Source organism: Populus trichocarpa, chromosome 1 (genome assembly GCF_000002775.5).
Source record: "Populus trichocarpa isolate Nisqually-1 chromosome 1, P.trichocarpa_v4.1, whole genome shotgun sequence".
Taxonomy (NCBI): Eukaryota; Viridiplantae; Streptophyta; class Magnoliopsida; order Malpighiales; family Salicaceae; genus Populus; species Populus trichocarpa.
The window spans coordinates 43786597-43808451 of NC_037285.2; the positions used below are offsets into that span (position 1 = coordinate 43786597).

At 31.1% G+C, this 21855-nt stretch overlaps 1 protein-coding gene across 1 annotated transcript; it reads left to right on the top strand.

Annotated features, from left to right (window-relative positions):
* The first annotated feature begins 10209 nt into the window (after positions 1 to 10209).
* On the top strand, positions 10210 to 13624 carry LOC18095679 (G-type lectin S-receptor-like serine/threonine-protein kinase At4g27290). The gene is made up of 7 exons (XM_024606157.2): positions 10210 to 11564; positions 11759 to 11890; positions 12105 to 12220; positions 12298 to 12508; positions 12614 to 12851; positions 12933 to 13083; positions 13158 to 13624. The coding sequence occupies exons 1-7, from the start codon at positions 10265 to 10267 to the stop codon at positions 13461 to 13463; spliced, it is 2454 nt and encodes an 817-aa protein (XP_024461925.1). The 5' UTR covers positions 10210 to 10264; the 3' UTR covers positions 13464 to 13624.
* Positions 13625 to 21855: the final 8231 nt, after the last annotated feature.

The following is a 21855-nucleotide window of genomic DNA, read 5'->3' on the forward strand; positions in this document are numbered from 1 at the left end:
CTCACTATTCCTACTACTTTTGGTATATCTGCCTCGTTTATACCTTCAGAGGTTATTCCATCACAACTGCTGGTATATCAAGAGGAAGACCAATCCTCACTTGTGTTGCAAGATGACATCCATTCTTCAGTACCTGAATCATCCTCTCATTCATTCATTTCTGAGTCAGAATCACCCATACTACAACCAGCTGAGGTTGACCTTATCCATCTAACATCATCAGTAAAAGAGGGTGCACAACCTTCTTAAAATCAGCTTGTTCTATCACCACTTCCTCCCTTAATGACTACAAGGTCTCAACATAGATTTTTTAAACCAAGTCCCAGGTATGCCTTGACCTCGATATACTCTCATGATGTTCCATGAGAACCATAAACGATTCAGGATGCTTTAGCTCATCCAGGTTGGACAATAGCAATGAATGAAGAATTATAATATTGTTGACTCTCTATATCAGATATTTTAATGTAATTTAATTTTTTGGTTGGAATTGTCAATATATAACTAGTTAAAAAAATTACATACAATTTTACAATCTAAATTTATGATTCGAGTTTACATTGTATTTTTTATATCGTGTCAAAAAAATATTTTTGTCAACCTTACAAGGAACCTATAATCTTTCCCTGATTGATTTCATAGCGCCTTAAACTTAGCCTTGACCTAACCTTTCAAGGGATAAATATTATATGCACTAGTCCTTGATGATACGCACTAGTACTTTGATGTTTTGAACTTGATCTGACTTCCACATGATAGGTTAATAGTTCAAAATATTAGTTTAAAAACTTTTAAGAATCTTTGTTTTTGTTTTTAAATTTTAATTTTTAAGAATAAAACTAACAAATTTTCATATCATAATTCCAAAAATTTAAAAATAAAAATAAAAATAAAAATAAAATGTAAAAACTAAAATAGAAAATCAAAGATAAAATGATATCAAACAACCCTTCTAACTTTTCTTTTTTATCGTAAGGGTTGAATTATATTAACTCAATTAATCCATCTTTCTAAATTAAGTTATATATTTTTTAATAATTTATTTATTTTTATCTCAAATAGAAAAAACATTAAAAATAGAAGAGTTATTACGGATCCCACAAAATAATAGTTGTAAAGCATATGTAACTTGATATTATGACAAAAAGATGTCATATTGACGTTTTAACTTATTATGTTATAATGGAGGAACCTTTACAAAATAAAATAAAGAGAAGAGGGATTTAATCAATATTAAAATATATATAAAAAAGAGTAGTTGCCCTATTATTGAAGAGTAGTTGCAATAAAAATAAATAAATTGAAGAGCATAAAGATGAAATATGAGTGGAACCTGCTATGTAATATGAATTTTATGAAGTTAGAAAGTCCGTTCGAATGAAATCCCCTCCTGGGTCTAATTAGCAGAACTTTGATTTCGGCCAGCATGGTTTCGTCCAAACTGGCCTAAACAATCGTGTGGTTTCGTCGAAAGTTCAAGCTCATGTATGGATGGGCTTCAAATGAAAGCCTCTCATGGATTTTGGAAAAAGAATAATTTATACTAGGAAAGAGGCCAAGAAATCAAGGATGGCAAAACGAGAGAGAAGAAATCTATGGCATGGAATACAACTTGGAGAAATATTATCAAAATTAAAGGCTCAAGATGTTGATAGAATCGGTATTTATTATAGACGTGAAAAAATATGATTAATGTTTGTTTTTTGTTTAATTTAGTCCTTGCTTTGTTTTATTTTGCATGTTTTAGGGCTTTAGTTGTATTTGTATGCTTTTTTTGGTCATTAAAAAAAAAAAACTATTGTAATTGGAAAAATATCTATCTGTATATGCAAAACGATAGAAATATCTATGATAGTTTGTCATCTTGAAAAGTGTCAAGTAATGTGATCAATATGCTACGGCAATTATGTAAAGCAAAGAGAAAGAAATTACACTTAATTTGTTTTTTTTTTTAAAGAAAACTTTGAATGAAATTTTTGTACATGTTTATTATTAATTATTTTTCTTTTTACAAAATAAAAGATCATATTAAAAAAATTAGTTTAAAGTTATTTTTAGTTCAAGATGGTATTTCAATAAATAAAAAATAAAAAAGGTTGACTCTAATAAATATTTTGCTTTATTTATAATTCTGTTACCCAAGACCTGTTAAGTCTTTTATGAAAAAATTATATATATATATATATATATATATAAACCCCTTCACTAAATTTGTCCAAGTTGGGTTAAGGGTAAGCTTCCACCAACCTTTGCTAGCATTTAATAATTGCAAGAAAATGTTCCCTCTTGATCCAAAAGGTTAGTTGTAGTAATTGACTTTGCCGTCCCGCTGAGGACCTATATAACATTGTACTAAGAATTTATTAGGATCCGATATATCCAAAGCTCGAAAGTCATGGGAAGCTGAAACATTGATGATATGACCCCACGTATCATTATTATGATAAACAAGAACTTCCAATACCAGACCACTGTTTTGAGCTGCATGGGATCAATCCAATCAAGCCATGTTGCTTGTAAATCCTGTTCTAGCCGGAAAAGTGGGTATATCCTGTACTATTTTAAGAAACAAAATAAGGTGAAGTGAATTTTATCGAATCATTTTGAATTTCTTGTTCAAATTTCAATTAAGATCTCCTAGGTTTACCCGTTTTCAAATAAATATTTTAGCGATTCAAAATAAGGTTGTAGAAAATTACATCCACTCAAACTTGTTTTTCTATGTCTGATTTCTGAGTTGTGTTGTAGGGGCAAACACTAGTTTTTGTTTGTTTGTAAGTAAATGATTGTTTTTGTATTTTAAAAATATTTTTAAAAGAATTTAAAATTTTTAATTTAAAATTAATATTTTTATAGTATATTTAGATTATTTTGATATGCTGATTTTAAAAATTACTTTTTAAAATAAAAATAAATTATTTTAATATATTTCAAAATAAAAACACTTTAAAAAATAATACTATCACATTTTCTAACACCTTGTAATTAAAATTGTAGCTGGGAGTCGTTCGAGTAGTTGAACTTCAAACATCACACATTTTATAGCTGATGCATGTACGTTGCCCATATGAGAGTCCCAAATTGGAGTCATTCGTCATAGTGCTGTTTCTCTGTCATTCGCCGACTGTAGTTATCAATGAACTAGGTAGCTTTATTAGAGTTCTTGCATGGCTGACAACAGATAAGCAACTTAGGCTCTTGTTGGATGTGTTTTTGGATTTCTTGGGCTTTAGCCTAGCTATTGGTTTGTCTTTGTCAGGTGCACTACTCATGCGTAATTTGGAGACCCTATGATAATTACCAGCAATTTATAGAAATTCCAAGTTCTCGATCCGTTTTCATATTGACAAGAGAATGGCCGCACAAGTGCTAAGGGCTCAAGGTTATCTCTTGTCCTTAATTTGATTCCAGACGGGGTTTACTCACCTATTTCTGAACATACTCTTCCTGACCTTCCAATGGAGAACAAGCCAAATCTTACAATATACGTTAAATATATTATGGCATAGAAAGATTTTTTTTCCTCTCTGAAATAATGGAGAGAGGGATGTTAAGGCTAGGGTTGACGCAATGAACGGTGAGGATTAGATAAGGAGAATGTGGATGACTTGTGTTCTTGTCAATTGAGGGTTGACATGTGCAACGAAGGGTATTTAACGGCAGCACTTAGGCTAGTAGAGAAGAAGACTTGGTCCAAGCTCATGCTAGATCTTTACTGCTTATCAGAATCAGTCCATTCCAAATTCAAGTTTGATGTTTGTTTTATTTATAGGACCAGGAATAAATCATGATATTCTTAAAGCATAACCACATATATATATATATATATATATATATATATATATATATATATATATATATATATATATATATAAACATAAAAGTAGGTTTAGACTTAAAATTTATTGACTTTAAATGATAAATAACATTTTGTAGTTTTATTCCTTTTATTCTCTCTATTGCCACCAGAAAATTGAAACATAATGACAAAATATTTTATCGGCAACTAAACACCATTCCATCAGCCATTTATATTGCCAACAGAGTTACTAACAAAAACATGTTGTCGGTCAAAGTTTTGTCGCAAATTTGTTATTTATCGACATTATAAATTATAGACAAAAATACATATGAAATATTGGCTCTAAAAAAAATGACTAGATTTTGTTGGTCTTTCTATCAGTAAATCAATTACTAATGAAATATTCTGTCACAAATTCCATCGGTAAAATCTAAATATTGCTAATAGATTAAGCGACAATATTAGCGACAAAATATTCATCACTACACTATCGGAGATTCTAAAACTTCTTAATTATTTTGTAACTTTATGATGAAATAGGGTTTTTATTATTGATGGAATCACTGATGATATTTTTTGTCTATTAGTGAATCCATCAGAAAATTACTAATTTTTTTTATAGTTGTTAAATTAAAAACCAATAAAAATCACAATAAAACCAAATATTATCAATTTTATTGAACATCAAAATTTTATTAATTTCAATATTAATTTTACAATAATATATACACCGCTACACAGAATCTCTTAAAGAAGGGACTCCAATTCCACAGCCCGAAGTGGATGAGCCTCGGTTGATATCGTGTATATTAGGTGTCTCTTCATGATTGATACCTAAATTAATAACATGATTATTTACATCACCAACACTATTACTAGTTGAATCAACAATAACAATAGATCTCTTTGAACTTTTTCTCGGTATCTCTAAATATTATGAGTTAATTTTCAATTTCAATATAATAAATCTACATTCTACATTGAATAATGGAGTACACATCCCAAAATAATCTACATTTTAAAAACGCACTTTCGAAGTCTAACAAGTTATTCCAATTATTCAATACTTTATACTACTACTAATATCATCATCGTCTTCATCATTATCATCTAGGGCTTAAACATTTAATATAACAATTATGTTTAGGTTTATAACAACAATAATAATAAAATGAATTATATTAATTGTCAAAACAATTACATACAAAAAAATCAAAATAAATATTAAAATTATAGAATCATGATTAAATTTTAATATAATGCACAACATAATTGCCAACAACAATAATAATTACTCAAATTTTAGTATGTTTATTGTAGGAAAAATACACACACAACAATAACAATAGCAATTACAAATAATTTAATGCACAACACAAAATTAAAAGCATACACACACAATAATAATATTCTATTGGCAACTACAAACACTTTAGAGACTGAGAGACTTACCTTAGAGAGATTGAGGATGGGCAATGATGAGAGAGAGAGAGAACGAGGGTGGGCGATGATGACTTTCTCAGCGATGAGTGCAGGATGGCAAGAGAGAGAGAGAGAGAGAGAGAGAGAGAGAGGGGGGGTGACAACTTTTAGGATAATTATAGCAACAAAGATGAAAATGGAAGAAAAAAGGATCAAATTATAATCTACAATCACCAATGAAATTTTCATTGTTGATTCGTCGGCAAATTAACATGTTAACATATGTTGACATAATCACTAATGGAAATTTAATTATTATTTTTTAATATATATTTTTCAATTACGTTGACACTTTTGTCGCCATTTCTAAAACCTATAAGACATTTTTGACAAAATCACATTTATTAGCGATTCCATCACCATTTCTTAAACCTCCTAGAATTTTTCAATAAAATTGCACATCCATTACTCAAACCTTTTGGAATTTTTTATGAAATTGCATGTCTATTGGTGATTTCTTCACCATGCACAATTCCATCAGCGATTCCATCACTATTTTTTAAAATAGAAATTTCTTGTTATAGTATTTTAGCCAACCTAAATACACAATAGCAACAATACCAAGCATTTTAAAGCCAACTATTGCCAACATTAAACCCAAAACCACAACAAATATAATACAATGCATTATAGAGTTGCAACAAATTTATATGATGATTGTATTACATCTAAATCAATGTAATATCGTTTAATTAGAATCCTCATTTTCATTTTTATCATCTTCTTTGTTGAATTCAAAGTTTGTTGATCTCATCATCTTCCTCTACTTCATTATATCTATTAGTACTCAATATATCATGTCACTCGTCAACATCAACATCAATATAAGTATTCTAAATGACATGAAAATTTGTATTTTCCAACTTAGTAGAAGGAGCAACTCGATATAAATCAACTATCTCAAATATTTGAAATACATCATCCCACTTAGATACTTCATTGTTATCATCTTCAATAACTTCAACTTTAACGCGACTGCTAAGTTTAGTTTTCACAATGAAAAATCTATCAACTCTATTATGATCATTTCTAAATAAAGTAGTGTATGTATAATACACTTGTTATCATTGTTTGGAAAAAATAAAAACATCATTGATGTTGCATAGTTGATCTCTTTTATTTACTTTAACCATACCATGTTGAGGATCTACGCTAATTCCTCTATCGGTATCATACCACTAGCATTTTTAAATAAAGCTATTATATATTGTTCACTATGATATCACAATTCAATAACCTTTTGTAACATACCATAATAATTAACTTCAATTTTATTGGAAGTTAAACCCTTAACACAAACCCCACTATCAGAGCATCTCTAATGAGAGATGCTATTAAGAAGAGTCAAATTGGTAATATGGCTTTTTAAATAGAGTAAATATAGTTTTTGTTTTTTCTTATGTGCACTTTAATTGTAAAAAAAAAAAAAAACCATTTAGAAGAGACAATTGTATTTTAATATATTTGATACACAACTATTTTAACAACCTGATATGATTCAGTTGACTTGACAAGTCTAAAAATAACCAAAATAATTTTTAATCAACTCAATATTAAAGAATAAAATTGAAAAGAAAAAAAAACAAAAAATAACCTGAGTAAATATAGGTGAACTCGCAAAACTCATAATATGGATCATAAGACCAGAATAATCTCATAAAAAACAAACTAAAAAAACATAGATTTAAAAAAAAATCAAAGGAAAAAAAACTAGTGCAAAAAAAATAATTATTGCAATAAATAGTGATTTAACATTTTTGCAAGATATGTAGGAATAGTATTTTTTTTTTTTAGAAATGCTAAAATAAAATTGTTTTTAGCACTCTCGTTGAAGCATGTAAAATAAGCATTAAAAAGCCAAAATAATATATATATATATATATATATATATATATATATATATATATATATATATATATATATATATATTCCTCTCAGCATCTCTATTGAAGATGATCTTATATGTTTTTTGACCCTCACTATACTCCAGTATAAAAAATATATTCATTGATGAATTATCCATTATAACACTAGATCTTTCTTTGAGGATCTAGAGAAAGGAATTTCAGTTTACCAGCATTGCCTCTGATTTGAAAACCTGGTTAACGTTAATTAATGACCATTAATGGTTAGAGGAAAAACATAAGTAAATCTTTTCTTATGAGTTATGAATTATTAAATACTTACATGTATTTTAAATCACATGAAAAAAAATTCATAATGTAATTGGAAAGTTTGAGCTTCAATTTCCATGGCCTGATCTCTTAGCCATAAAAATAACCTCAACATCTTTTGTATTTTTACTAAACAAAAAGAAAACTTATAGTTATTGAAATGTTAAATTTGTTTCTTCCAACAGACACCAATTATATAAATTACAATAAAAGATCACTCTTGATCACAATGATCAAGATATAATATGTATTTAATTGTTTCTTCCCTCATTCAAACAACATAATCCTAAGAGAATTGCAAGGGTTAGATTTGAGTTATAAAGGAATGAGGGGCATTGACATAACCAATTGACAAGTATAAATAGGATGGGTTAAACAAAAAAAAAAGAAAAAAGAGAGAATACAAAATTAGAGAGAGAAAACCAAAATGAGAGAAAGAAAGAAAAAAGAAGAAATAAAGAGAAGGGAAAAGGATTGGAGAAACTAAATGTTTAATGTAAGATTTGTGTTTTAATGTGTAATTATGGTAATTAGCTTTGAATTTGGTTTTGTTAAGGTTTAGGGTTTTGAATTTTATATTTTAGGGTTAGATTGATGCATTAATTGAAGTGTTATAGGTTAATTTTTATCTGTTAAACTGTTATGGGTTGATTATGTTGGGTTTTGAGTTGGAATTTGAAATCTATCATTGTTGGGAGATTAGTGGATTAGGAATCTAAAATCTTGATCAACCAGTCGACCAGTAGGCTTATTGACTTTAGTCGATTGGTTGGTGAATTTCAGTTGACCGGTTTGCCTGACTAGTTTCGATAGACTTGTTGGTAGATTTTGGTCGACCAGTTGATCAAACACCGGGGGTTGATTTGTTCTTTTTTGTTCAAAAGTTTAGGAAATGTTTGAGATCGATCGGGTATATCTGTTTCGTTTTTATATTTATGTTTGGTCTCAAATCTTAGAGATGTAATCTTTTATGTTTTATGTTTCGAGTCATTTTTTAGTACATCTTCTTTTATATTCAGATACTTCTAATACTCTACTTGTTGAGCATCAATACGACTTCCATCGATAACTGCTTTTGAGTCCTAACTATTTTTGAGTCAGGTGAGTGGATAATATTTCATATATTAAAAGAGTAGTATAAATATTTTAATTATTAATATAAAATTGATCATGCTTCTTGGTAATTTATATATTGCTTATTATCACTTGTCTATGATAAAACATGATTATTTTTTTAAACTAATTTATTGATATGAGCAATTGTGTATTTCTGAATTGACAACTTCTCATTTGATTGATTGTATGAGTTGAACTTTTAAGAAATGATTATGTTTTGTTTAATTATGACCCTATGATATGCCAATCAGAATATTCTTGCTAACATGGTAGTGTTAGTCTTTGTGCACATCATAGTTCTGAACCTTAGTTGGTCGGCGGAGTCACCAAATTGTGGCGACTGATTGTTCTATATTCTGGAGCATCATGCTCCTTGCATTTTGATTTTCTCACAAGCCTTATGATATTTCTTGTTATGATCTCTTTGTAAAACTCTATGATTAAAACATAAGCCGAACTTATATATATATATATATATATATATATATATATATATATATATATATATATATATATATATTCATCATTGATGTATTCCCTTATATGTATAAATTGAATGTTATCTACTCAATGAGTTGTTCAATTCATCCTCTTGTTATTTTTTTAGGCTTATAGCTTCGTTAATAGGTCGCTTTTGTGGACTTTCAGAACCTACTCTTTTGTTGCAATTAACATTATTCCGTTATGTCTAGTTAGAGCTCCACAATTACATAATTTGTATTAACTTTTGTATAAAGATGTTGATTTATATTGTTATTATTGTTCCGTTACTCTAATTGAGTTAATAGGAAGAGAAGTTTGTATGTATGCTTGTGTTTGCATAGGGAAAAAACTTGGTGTGGGCCTTGTCTATGTATCGGTTATGGATTCAAGGATCGGGTCATGACAATTGACTTCCTAAAAAAAGCATGATTTATAATCAATTGTATAAAAAAGAGTGTTCTATTATTAAGACTCGACTAACTAGTTTTCATATACTAGAAAATGCAAACTTTCTTTCTGCACTTTTTACCAGGTGGGGTGCTTCCAATCTAATAACTTGAGTTACAGGTTTAGAAAATTGATGTTGGTTGATGTTTTTTTTCCTACTTATTTTCTTTTTTGATTTCGTTATTTGACATTGATTTTTTTTAAATAGGATTTATAGTTTTTTTTGTTTTTTTTTAGATTATGTTATTTTCATGATCTGAACCATGAATTTAACAAGTTATCCGAGATGACTCAGGACTTTTACAACCCCGCAGCAGTGCAGGTCGACATTAGCGCAACAGCTATTTGAAGGGTGTTTTATTTTTTTCCAACTTGTAAAGTTGTGTTAGAGTTAGTTTATACATTAACTGACGCTAAATCTTATAAATCTTTTCTCGAGAGATCTTAAAAACATATCCTCTGTATCAATCCTAGTATATTTAATAAATTTCAGTACATGTTCGTCTTAAAATTTGGAGCAGAACAAATAGTTAGAGTGGCTATTTGAAGTAGTGAAATGGTAATAATAATATGACAGACTTCTACTCTTTCTCCATTGATCAATGAATTAATTCATTCATAAAAAAAGATAAATTCATGTACGTGCAATAGATCTATGGGTCAACTTCAGTGAGCTGTTAAGGTTTTACTCCCTACCCCCACTTGTACTGCTGTTCATGCCATATAAGGCTATTTCCACTACTCTACAAGCTTGATAATAATGGAGATCGCTATGCGTACAGGCCTGATTAATTCATTTACTAGCATTACAATGCTTTTGGTTTGCATCTTCTTACTCTTTTTATCACTAGCCTTTGCTACACAAGACAATATCACTTCCAATGAATCCATTAAAGATGGCGAGAGTCCTCTAGTTTCAGCAGGTGGAACTTTTGAGCTGGGTTTTTTTAGCCCAGGAAATTCAATGAATCGATTTTTGGGAGTATGGTACAAGAATGAATTGTCAACTCATAAAGAAGTTATTTGGGTTGCCAATAGAGAAATTCCGCTTAAGGATCGTTCTGGATTTCTAAATTTCACCCAGCAAGGAGTTTTGCTTCTTTTCAACGGAAACAATGAAAGAATTTGGTCATCCAACAAAACAACAAATGTTGAGAGTCCAGTTATGCAGCTATTGGATTCAGGAAATCTAGTTGTGATAGATGGGAAGGATAATAACTTCATTTTATGGCAGAGTTTTGAATATCCTTGTGATACGTTTCTACCAGGAATGATGATCGGAGGGAATTCACAAACTGGTGTGGATAGAAACCTGATATCATGGAAGAGCGCAGACGACCCTGGTCCAGGCCAATTTTCATTTGGGATAGATCGTCAGGGGTTTCCACAGCTAGTCATCAGGAATGGAACTTTGAAGCACTGTAGGCTGGGTTCATGGAATGGAAAACGATTCACCGGGACTCCTGATCTGCCTCGAGATCAGTTCTTGAAGTATGATTTTATTTTGAACAAGACTCATGCAGATTATAGTTATGAAATCCTGAGACCGGGTGCATTGTTGACGAGGTTAATTGTGAATCAGTCAGGATTTGTGGAACGCTTTATGCGTCCAATTCAAAATAATAATTGGACAAGTATATATTCGGCACCAAGAGATCTATGTGACAATTATTCAGTATGTGGTGCACATATGATTTGCAAAATGGTCGATCAATCCCACAATTGTACTTGCTTGGAAGGATTTGAACCCAAATCTCATACAGATTGGAGTAGAGGGTGTGCTAGAAGGAGTGCATTGAATTGCACACATGGCATCTTTCAGAATTTTACAGGGCTTAAGTTGCCGGACACTTCCCTTTCCTGGTATGATACAAGCATGAGTTTAGTAGAATGCAAGGACATGTGTCTGAAAAACTGCAGTTGCACGGCATATGCAAATTCAAATATCACAGGAGAAGCCAGTGGCTGCATACTCTGGTTTGGTGAATTGGTTGATATGAGAGAGTTTAGTACTGGGGGCCAAGACCTCTACATAAGGATGCCACCACCTTTGAAAACAGGTATTTATCAATATTCTTTCCATGATTCTCAAGCAGGGTATTTTTTTTCACTCTTTTTCTCTGTTTGTTTTTTTTATTTTTGGAATGAGGAAGTTGTATGTTCCTTAAATGTTTTCCAAACTTCGTGTCCTCATTTCCTCATTCTATTTACAAATAAAACAGAACTCCTTTCTGTGTTTATTGTGGGTTTTCAGATCAAACTACGTCAAACACAAATTCTGGTAAGAAGAAGCTTGTGGGAATCATACTCGGTTCCACAGTCCTTGCTGGAGTGCTTATGGTAGGACTAACCTTCTATATATGGAGAAAGAAACAGAGAAAGCAAGGTAGTGTACTCTGGACAATTCTTCTTATTCCAGAACATGGACCTTGTTAATATATATAGTATGCATGGTAGATTACTAATATTGTAGAATTTTATGTTAGTCATCGATAACAAAATGAATCATTTGTTAGATCATGTTGTTAGTCAATTAGCTTTGATAAGGAGAAGCTGTTCGTTTATCATTGCTGACAACTGATCAATCTTCTGCTATTCAGAAATAGAGGAAGACATGGAGTTACCATCGTTTCATTTGGCCACCATAGTGAAAGCAACGGATAACTTTTCAAGCAACAACAAGTTGGGACAAGGTGGTTTTGGACCGGTATATAAGGTATATAACAACGTGCTTCAAAGCTGAGTGATCATCTACTATGAGATATTCTAACTTCAGTAAATAACGATTCCCAGGGTACATTGATTGATGGGCAAGAAATAGCAGTGAAAAGACTTTCAAAAAGTTCTCGGCAAGGATTGACAGAGTTCAAGAATGAAGTCATCTTGATAGCTAAGCTTCAGCACAGAAATCTTGTTAAACTTCTTGGCTGTTGCATTCAAGGAGATGAAGTAATGTTGATCTATGAATTCATGCCCAACAAAAGCTTAGATTATTTTATTTTCGGTTTGTACCCCAAGAACTGGTTAGAGTTTCTTGCAGTTAGATTGCTTGTTCTATGATGTTTCATTTATACATCAGAATAACATAACATAATGATATATTGATTAGATCAAACAAGAAACAAATTCCTGGACTGGCAGAGACGTAACCTCATTATCGGTGGCATTGCTAGAGGACTACTTTATCTTCATCAAGACTCTAGACTAAGGATTATCCATAGAGATCTCAAAGCCAGCAACATATTATTAGATAAGGATATGAACCCCAAAATTTCAGATTTCGGAATGGCTAGACTGTTTGGAGTAGATCAAATTGAAGCAGACACAAATAAAGTGGTTGGAACATAGTAAGTACACTCTACACCTATTTTGTTACAATGTATAATCTCTGCACATTTAAACTTTTTTCTGATAATGTTTTTCCGCAGTGGATACATGTCCCCCGAGTACGCTGTTGATGGGCGTTTCTCATTGAAATCTGACGTCTTCAGCTTCGGTGTTTTAGTCTTAGAGATAATAAGTGGGAAGAAAAATAGAGGATTTTCCCACCCGGATCACTGCCATAATCTTCTTGGACATGTAAGGATAAAATTAAACATGTTAATTTAATTATGTATTAACAATTTTTCTCATAACAAGTTTTTGTTTTCCAGGCATGGAAACTGTGGACGGAAGAGAGGGCATTGGAGCTTCTTGACAATATGTCAGATCGCCCTTATTCTGTATCTGAAGTATTGAGATGCATTCATGTGGGTCTGTTATGCGTGCAACAAAAGCCGGAAGAAAGACCAAATATGTCATCTGTGGTTTTGATGTTGGGCAGTGAGAATTCCTTGCCTGACCCAAAGCAACCTGGTTTTTTCACGGAAAGGAATATGCCCGCAGTGGACTCTTCATCAGGAAATCATGAATCATCATCTATAAATGACCTAACTATTTCACAGCTAGATGCACGGTAGAAGATTGGCTCTGATGGTTAAAAGGAAGAGCATATATATATATTTCTAGCCAAATCCAAGGCATATAACAGAAATTAAATATTTTCTGGGCTGAAGATCTATATATTTTCAATTTCAATTTCCAAGATCAATAAAAAAGAAGGTTGAAAGTTCTTGAGTAATACGTTTCATTGACTATTATTTCTAGTAAGCGACTAGCATTCTTCGTGGCTGTGAACTCTATATATTTTGGTTACAAAAGGAAGGTTCGAACATGAGAGTTGAGAACTTTTTTAGAAGGAAGGACACTAATATAACATTGCAACATCTACATTTTGTGCAACCAAAGAAAACATTTGTACATACTGTCAAAGATTAAGTTCTAGCAAGTATCCAGGTTCAAATAAACTGATGAGACTAATAAATAACATTTGAAGGATGCTCATACAAAAGGAAATAGCAAACTGGCGCCAAATCTTGAAATTATGTGTGCAATTATTTCACTTTAATAGATTAGCAAGCCACTTGTTAGTCCTAAAATGGAAATAACAAAGGATCCTATTTAGGAGCCTCGATCCCATTTCGAAAAATGAATTTATGTTCAATTCACCTCAAGACGTGGGTGATGTCATGGTTGATTGGTGAAAATATTGGTAAATGTCAGTGATACGTTGGTGAGAAATAGTCATTAATGAGGGGAAAAAGGCACATGAATTTGCATAGAAAATTGTGCGTGTCCACACTATGGTCACTGACAAAAAATATAGCACCCAACCTGCATAAGAGTTTCTACTTGCAGAGAATTTGAAAGTACAGAAAAGTTGTGTGTGTGTGCAGCGCCACGTTTTAACTCCTCGGGGCTGAAAAAAGTATGTGCATATTGGACAGTGCAAAAGGTGGGAGGAGAAAATGGTTCAATCGAGCCAAGCCAGATGGGTCATCATTCAGGTTGAGGCCCAAATATTGTGCCTATTGGGTTACTGTTTGGGCCTCCGCCCAAACAGTCTGGCATGACACTATTTGGGTCGAGGACCAAATGGAGAGAATTGGCACTGTTTGGGATGAGATCCAAATATTTTTTTTTATTTTTTTATTAACATTCCATTTATTTTTTCATTTTAAAAACGTATTTTAAAAAAATTAATTTTTTTTATTTTTTTATTCTAAATTAATATTTTGGTGTTTTCAGATCGTTTTGATATGCTGATATTAAAAATAATTTTTAAAAATAAAAAAATATATTATTTTGATACATTTCCGAGCAAAAACCTTTTTGAAAAGCAACCGCTACCATACTTCTAAACACCCTTTAAGAATTTCTTTGTTTGTTTTTTAAAAAAATTGTGCATCATCATTAATATAAATGATAAAATTATAGATGTTATAAATATGTATATATTATATTGTATTCAAATAATATAAATAAATTTTCTATATATATATATATATATTAGGTTTAAATTGAATTTGAAAATATTCATATATTATCAACTACGTTAAATAAAACAAAAACTAACTCATTAAAATCTGTTTGGACCGATAACTATATATATATATTAAAAAAACAGGGGATTTTATAACCGATGCCATAACCTTAATCTTCTTGAGCAAGTAAGCTTTTGTAAAACCATTATAATATATGATCTTACTATGAGTGGTGATATTAAACTATGCAAAGAGGCACATCCAACGACATGTCATAGTCTATTATAGTTTGGAACTTAGTTTTAACCTCTTGTTTTTTTTGTTTTTTTTTTAATTTGAATTTATTTTACCTTAAATTAATTTTTTTTATTATTTTTGAATTATTTTATGTCAAAAATTAATTTAAAAAAATTAAAAATATTATTTTAATACTTTTCCAAGTGAAAAGCATTTTGAATAGTAATAACTACCATACTCTCAAACATCCATTAACAACCCCTTTGTTTTTGCATTTCAAAAATATTTTTTTTAAAATTAAAAGTTTTATGTTTTCTTTGATTCAAATTATTTTTTTTCACTTTCAGATACGTCAGAGTAGTATTAATGTTATTCTTTGGACTAAAGAAACATCATTGAATTGATTGATGAATGTACGACTGATTCGAGCAATCCAGCTATACTTTTAAGATACATTCATGTGGCCTTAGTATGTGTGCAACAATGACAAGAAGCAAGACTAACATGTCGATTGTGGTTATAATATTAGGTGGTGAGAATCATTGCCGCCTATGATGAATTCATAAGAAAAAAATAGAATTCACACAAAAAATTGAGTTTTTGTGACTACGTTTATAGGCTTGATCGATGGTGAAAAAATAAATTTATTGGGTGTAGAAGTCTTCAATAATTAAGTCAATATGTGTGTACAGAAAAAAACAATATAGAAAGAGAAAAGAAAAAAATAAAGTGAGGATTAGAGAACGCATATATGGTCTTGTTTTTGTAAGACTTATATTTTTGACCCATCAAACTCAAGCCCATAGTTCAGCCCAAACTCAACCCAACTAACCTAGGTATTTAAAGAAAAGGTTGTCGGAGAATTGTTTTTCTCTCTTTTCCTCTTTTCTTCTCTCTACCATAACTTTCTCCTAAAATACCAAAGAAATCAGTTTTGAACTTCAAGTTTTTGTTTCAAAAAGGATTGAAGAACAAGTAAGTATCTTCATCCTTATTGTTATTCTTGATTAGGGATTGATTGTGAAGGATTTAAGAAGTGTTTAGGGTTTTTATATTGTTAGGGTGATTGAAGAATTTAAAGTTTTGAATTGATGTTTTAGGGTGTTAGTTGGCTTAAAAAAAATTGATTAGATATTTGGAATTATGGGTTATTGAAGAACAAATTGTATTTTTGTGGGTTTTACAATTTTAAAAAGTGGCAGATTGGGATTTTAGAAATCCCAATCAACCAGTCGACTGGTTGGGTTAAATTAGACAACTGGTTGGCCTGTGATAGTGGTCGATAGGTTGGTCATTTTGGTCGATCAGTTGAACCAACAATAGAGTTTTATCGGGTCTGTTAGGTTCGATTAGTTGAGTTATGTTCGGGATCGACTAGGTGAATTTGTTCGGCTTTATAGTTACGTTTTGGTCTCTAAGCTTAGAATTTTAATATTTTATGTTATTTTGCTTTAAGTTATTTTTTAGTGTTTTTTGTATCCATTATAGGTTCTGCCGACGTTCCTCCTAATGATCTTCAATAGTCTCTGGATCTGTATCCGTTGTCTTTTGCTTTCATTTTCCAAGTGAGTGAGATAATCTTTAATATGCATGTAATATAAATAAATATGCATGTTGATTATATGATGAGTACAACTAGTTAAGTTTTTAAATATTTATATATGTTACTTTATTTTTCGAGTATTTATCCATTCTTAAATTTGCACTCATATTTTGTTGAACTAAATTCCATTTTATATGATATACATTGCTTTGATAATTATACGAGTATTTATTATGTCTTGATATTGGTATACTTTACAGTAACTCCATGCTAACAAAGATTAGTTAGTTTATGTGTACATAGTATTCTATATACTAAGAGGCACCAGCCTCTAGCAACTCATCCTTCTACAGTGGTCACCTTCAGTTATCATCCGATCCCTAACATGTAATCCACTACTTTATGTTAATATGCTTAGTATGTATATTTATATCAAGATATATCAACTTGCAAACTATTAATATCTAATATGTATGTTAAATGACATTCCCTCACTAAGTTGGTTGAACTCACCCCTTCATTTTTTAAAATATTATTTCAGGTTCCTAGTTTCTGATAGCAGGTAGACTTTGTTGAGTATTCTTGTTTCTTTAGTTTTAATTGATATGCCTTGCTAATTCCGTAAGACTTTGCTTTTAGTTTTTGATTTACAGTCTTAGACGCTCCATCATTACACTATTTTAATTAAGTTTGGATTTTGACAATGTAATAAGTATTATGGATTATTTGTTTTTGTTTTATTTGATGACAAGGAGTTTAAAAGTATTATTTGATTTTATTGGTTTTGAAGTATATAATATTTTAAAGATTATAAAATGCTGCGGATTTTTTATATAATTTCTTTTATGATATATATATATATTAAGGCTTAGCATAGGTGAGGTTTCCTTACAACACCGCTTCTACATTGTCGGTCATAAACCCGAGATTTGGGTTGTGAAAAAAGTGGTATCAAAGCCTGGTTTTGTTAAAACCATGTAATCTGATTTTGTTAAAACCCCTGTAATATGTGGAGCTTAGGATTCGTATTGTCTAGTTGTCATTCCTCTTTGAATGCTTCAACTCCATATTTAGTACATTTTGCTTGAACACTTTTTATTTTTGTGTTGTCATACATGCATTCTCTTAGGAAAATGTTGAGGGCTAGACGCGTAGTTAATATCGACCGTGTCAGTTATGATCAGGAGGACATCTCTATTGTTTAGCTTAGGAATGAGAGGTAAAGAAGAAGGGTTAGAATAGCTTCGCCTCAACCTATGAAGGCACAAATTCAGGATGACATTGAATTTTAGGGAAGTAATGGTTTGGATGTTGGCCAGGACTAGAAGGAGGAATCCCATAGTAGGGTGCCTCATACTGATAATGCTTTGGATAAGAATGGATATGTCATGCATACCCTGGCTAATCTTTTAGCTGAAAGAGAGAAAAAGAAGGAGAAAAATGCGTCTTTGACTTTTTATATTATGTATGGTATGAAATTGCTTTTGTTAAAGTTTCTTAGGCCGACACCTCCCACCTTTAAAAGAATTGATAACCTTGAGGATCCATAATAGTTTTTAGATGCAGTGTGTCATGTGTGTGAGGCCATGGAATACACGAATCATTGTACAATGATGTTAGCATCCTTTAGGTTAGAAGGTGAGGTGGTTATGAACTGGTATGAGTCCAAGAGGAGTGAAAATGCAATTAATTCTCTACTAATAACGTGGAAAGAGTTTTCTGAGATGTTTTTGAAATGTTTTATGCTTGAAAGTGTAAGGGATGCTAGAGCATATGAGTTTGAGAGGTTGGTTCAGGGTGATTTGACTATAACAGAGCATGAGTTGGAGTTCACATGGCTATCCAAATATGTTGGCTATATGGTACAGATTGAGGAAAGAAAGATTAAGAGGTTTGTTTTGGGTCTCAATAGCTACCTTTCCAAAGCTATCGGGGCTCACGAGTTTAAGATATACTCGGTTGTAGTGGATCATGTTTGGGCTATTGAGGCACGAGAGTTAAAGGATGCAGTATCAGTTGGTTTGGCTAAGAGGCCCAAGGTGGCGACATGAGAGCTTGAGGGGGAAATGCTCGACGAGTATCCACACTTGTTCGATCATGATGGTAAGACTTTTGTTCAAGAAAAGTTATGCATAAGATATTTTAATTTTATTGGAGATAATAGAGTGCACAACGCAAGTATGATGAATAAATAAATTCTATGTTATATTAGAGATATTAAAGTGCGTAATGAAAGCATGATGTTATTTTGTGATTTTTAAAGTGGGATTTAAATGATAGTTTAAAAAAAAAAGGATTTTGGAGATAGGTTATTAATAACTTAATACTTTATAAGAGATAATAGTGTGTAGAGAAAGTATGATGATATTTTGTATAATAGGAGGAGTGTTGTAAGATTCATATTCTAGGCCCATCATACCCAAGCCCAAAGTTCATCCCAAACCCAACTCAACTAACCTAGGTATTTAAAGAAAATGTTGCTAGAGAATTGTTTTTTCTCTCTTTTCTTCTCTCTACTATAACTTTCTCCTAAAATACCATAGAAATTAGTTTTGAACTTAAGGTTTTGGTTTAAAGAAGAGTTCAAGAACAAGTAAGTATTTCCCTCCTTATTGTTATTCTTGATTAGGGATTGATTGTGGAAGGATTTAAAAAGTGTTTGGAGTTTTTATATTGTTTTGGTGATTTAAGGATTTAAGGGTTTGAATTGATATTTTAAAGTGTTAGTTGGCTTAAAACAAACTGATTAGATATATGGAATTATGAGTTGTTGAAGAACAAATTGTATTTTATGGGTTTTACAATTTTAAAGAATGGCAAATCAGGTTTCTAGAAATCCCGATCAACAAGTTGGGTTGAACCGGCCGACCGGTTGGCCTATGATAGTGGTTGACTGGTTGACCTAGTTGTAGAGTTTTATTAGGTCTATTAGGTTCTATTAGTTTGGATTATGTTCAGAATCAATCAGATGAATCAGTTCGGTTTTATAGTTACATTTTGGTCTCTAAACTTATAGTTTTCATCTTTTATGCTATTTTGCTTAAAGTAATTTTTGAGTGTTTTCCATATCCGTTATAGGTTCTGCCAATGTTCTTCCTAACGATCTTCAGTAGTCTCTAGTTCTGCATCCATTATCTTTTGCTTTTGTTTTCCAGTTAAGTGGGATAATCTTTAATATGCATGTAATATAAATAAATATGTATGTTGATTATATGATGAGTACAACTAGTTAATTTCTTAATTATTTATATATGTTGCTTTATTTTCCGAGTACTTATCCATTCTTAAATTTGCACTTACATTCTATTGAACTATATTTTATTCGATATGATATGCATTACTTTGATAGTTATGCGAGTATTTATTATGTTTTGATATTGGTATACTTGTCAGTAACTCCATGTTAACAGAAAGTAGTTAGTCTATTGCATATATATTTTGTATACCTAGTTGGTGAGAGAGACACCAGCATGTGACAACTGATTCTCCTATAATAGTCACCTTCGAGTATCATTTGGTCGTCTTTGGGTGTCGTTTGATATCTGATATATATTTCATTATTTTATGTTAATATGCTTAGTATTTATATTTATATCAAGATATATTGACTTGCAAACTATTAATATCTAAGATGTATGCTAAATGTTATTCCCTCTCTAAGTTGATTGAACTCACTCCATTTTTTTTAAATATTATTCCAGGTTCTTAGTTTTTGTTAGCTGGTGGATTTTTTTGAGTGGTCCTTCTTTTTCAGTTTTAGTTGATATACATTCCTTGTTCCATGAGGTTTTGCTTTTAGTTTTTGATTCGATGTTTTAGACGCTCCATTATTATACTGTTTTAATTAAGTTTGGATTTTGATAATGTAATAAGTATTATTAATTATTTGTTTTTGTTCTATTTAATGATAAGGAGTTTTGAAGTATTGTTTGATTTTATTGGTTTTGAAGAATATAATATTTTAAAAGATTATATTGTGGTGTCCTAAGAAAATATAATGTGTTTTATGATATATATGTTCTGAGGCTTAGTATAGATGGAGTGTCCTTATAACACTGCTTTTGCGTTGCTGGTCATGGACCCAGGATTCGGGTCTTTATAGTTTTCAATGGTTTCATCTAGTTTTCATGGCTTTTGGTTGGTTGTTATGACCTTTGATTGGTTTTTTCTTGTTAGGAATTGCTCTGCGGTTGTGTTTATGGAAATGTTATGGATGGCTCCCATCTTTCCTTGCATGGTGATTAAGTATATTTATACACTCAGTCGTGGAATTTTTTCTTGGAGAAGAGAAATTGCATTTTGTGCAACTTTAGCACAATGACATTTTCATGCTTACTACTAAAAAAAAAAATTGTGCAAAACCCAAGCAATAACACAAAATAAAAGGCACTAATCAATCACTATAAAAAGCCTGGTTACATAAAAAAAAATTCTCAGGTTACCTACACAAGGAGGTAATCTTTTCAGAAACCTACCAGGACAAGCATTTATGCCACTAAACACTATTACTATTGGAGGCATATAAAAACTAGCCACTGTACATTTTATTTATACTAACAACAAGATCATTCATTAAAAAAAATAATTTCATTAAGAAAAATACATCAAATCCAACTTTAACTAAGAAAGTCATTTTCATAAACACATTTCATTTTCTTAGGACACCACAACATATAATTATATCATTCTTATATAAATCATCTCACTAATTTAAACCAAACTCAACAAACATTGCACTTAGATTCATTTAATTTCATGATTTTTGCAGCGAGGACAAAGCTGGAGACACTGATTTTGGAAAACATTGATTTTTATAGTGAACTTGTTATTGTTAATCCTGTAGTGGCTTCAAGTGTTCATTTAAGATTAAACGAGCAGAAAATTATTAAAGCTCAAATTGTTGTTGCACGAGCTGTGTGAAGCAGTGGCTGATGTGGGTAAAAACTGATCGAAATATTGAAATTATAATGTCCATCCTAATCGAATTCCAATACACAAAGTTGGTGGGAGAGAATCAACGATAATTTTGAATTAAGTCGTGAACAACATCAACAGTTACAGGCCTCTCCCACATTAGGATTTTCCGCTAGGAAGAGGCAGGCTAGAAAATATCATGCTATCAACTACTGTATTGCAGGCATCCGTTCTTGCTTTCTAACAATTTCACAATTCCCCAAAAGAGCAATGGAGCTAATATATATCAGGCAA

Excerpts from the sequence above, each read along its gene's own strand:
- LOC18095679 (XM_024606157.2), top strand. The coding sequence starts at position 10,265 with ATGGAGATCGCTATGCGTACAGGCCTGATTAATTCATTTACTAGCATT. Across the intron at positions 11,565-11,758 it reads GCCACCACCTTTGAAAACAG|ATCAAACTACGTCAAACACA; the intron begins GTATTTATCAAT and ends GTGGGTTTTCAG. Across the intron at positions 11,891-12,104 it reads AAAGAAACAGAGAAAGCAAG|AAATAGAGGAAGACATGGAG; the intron begins GTAGTGTACTCT and ends TCTGCTATTCAG.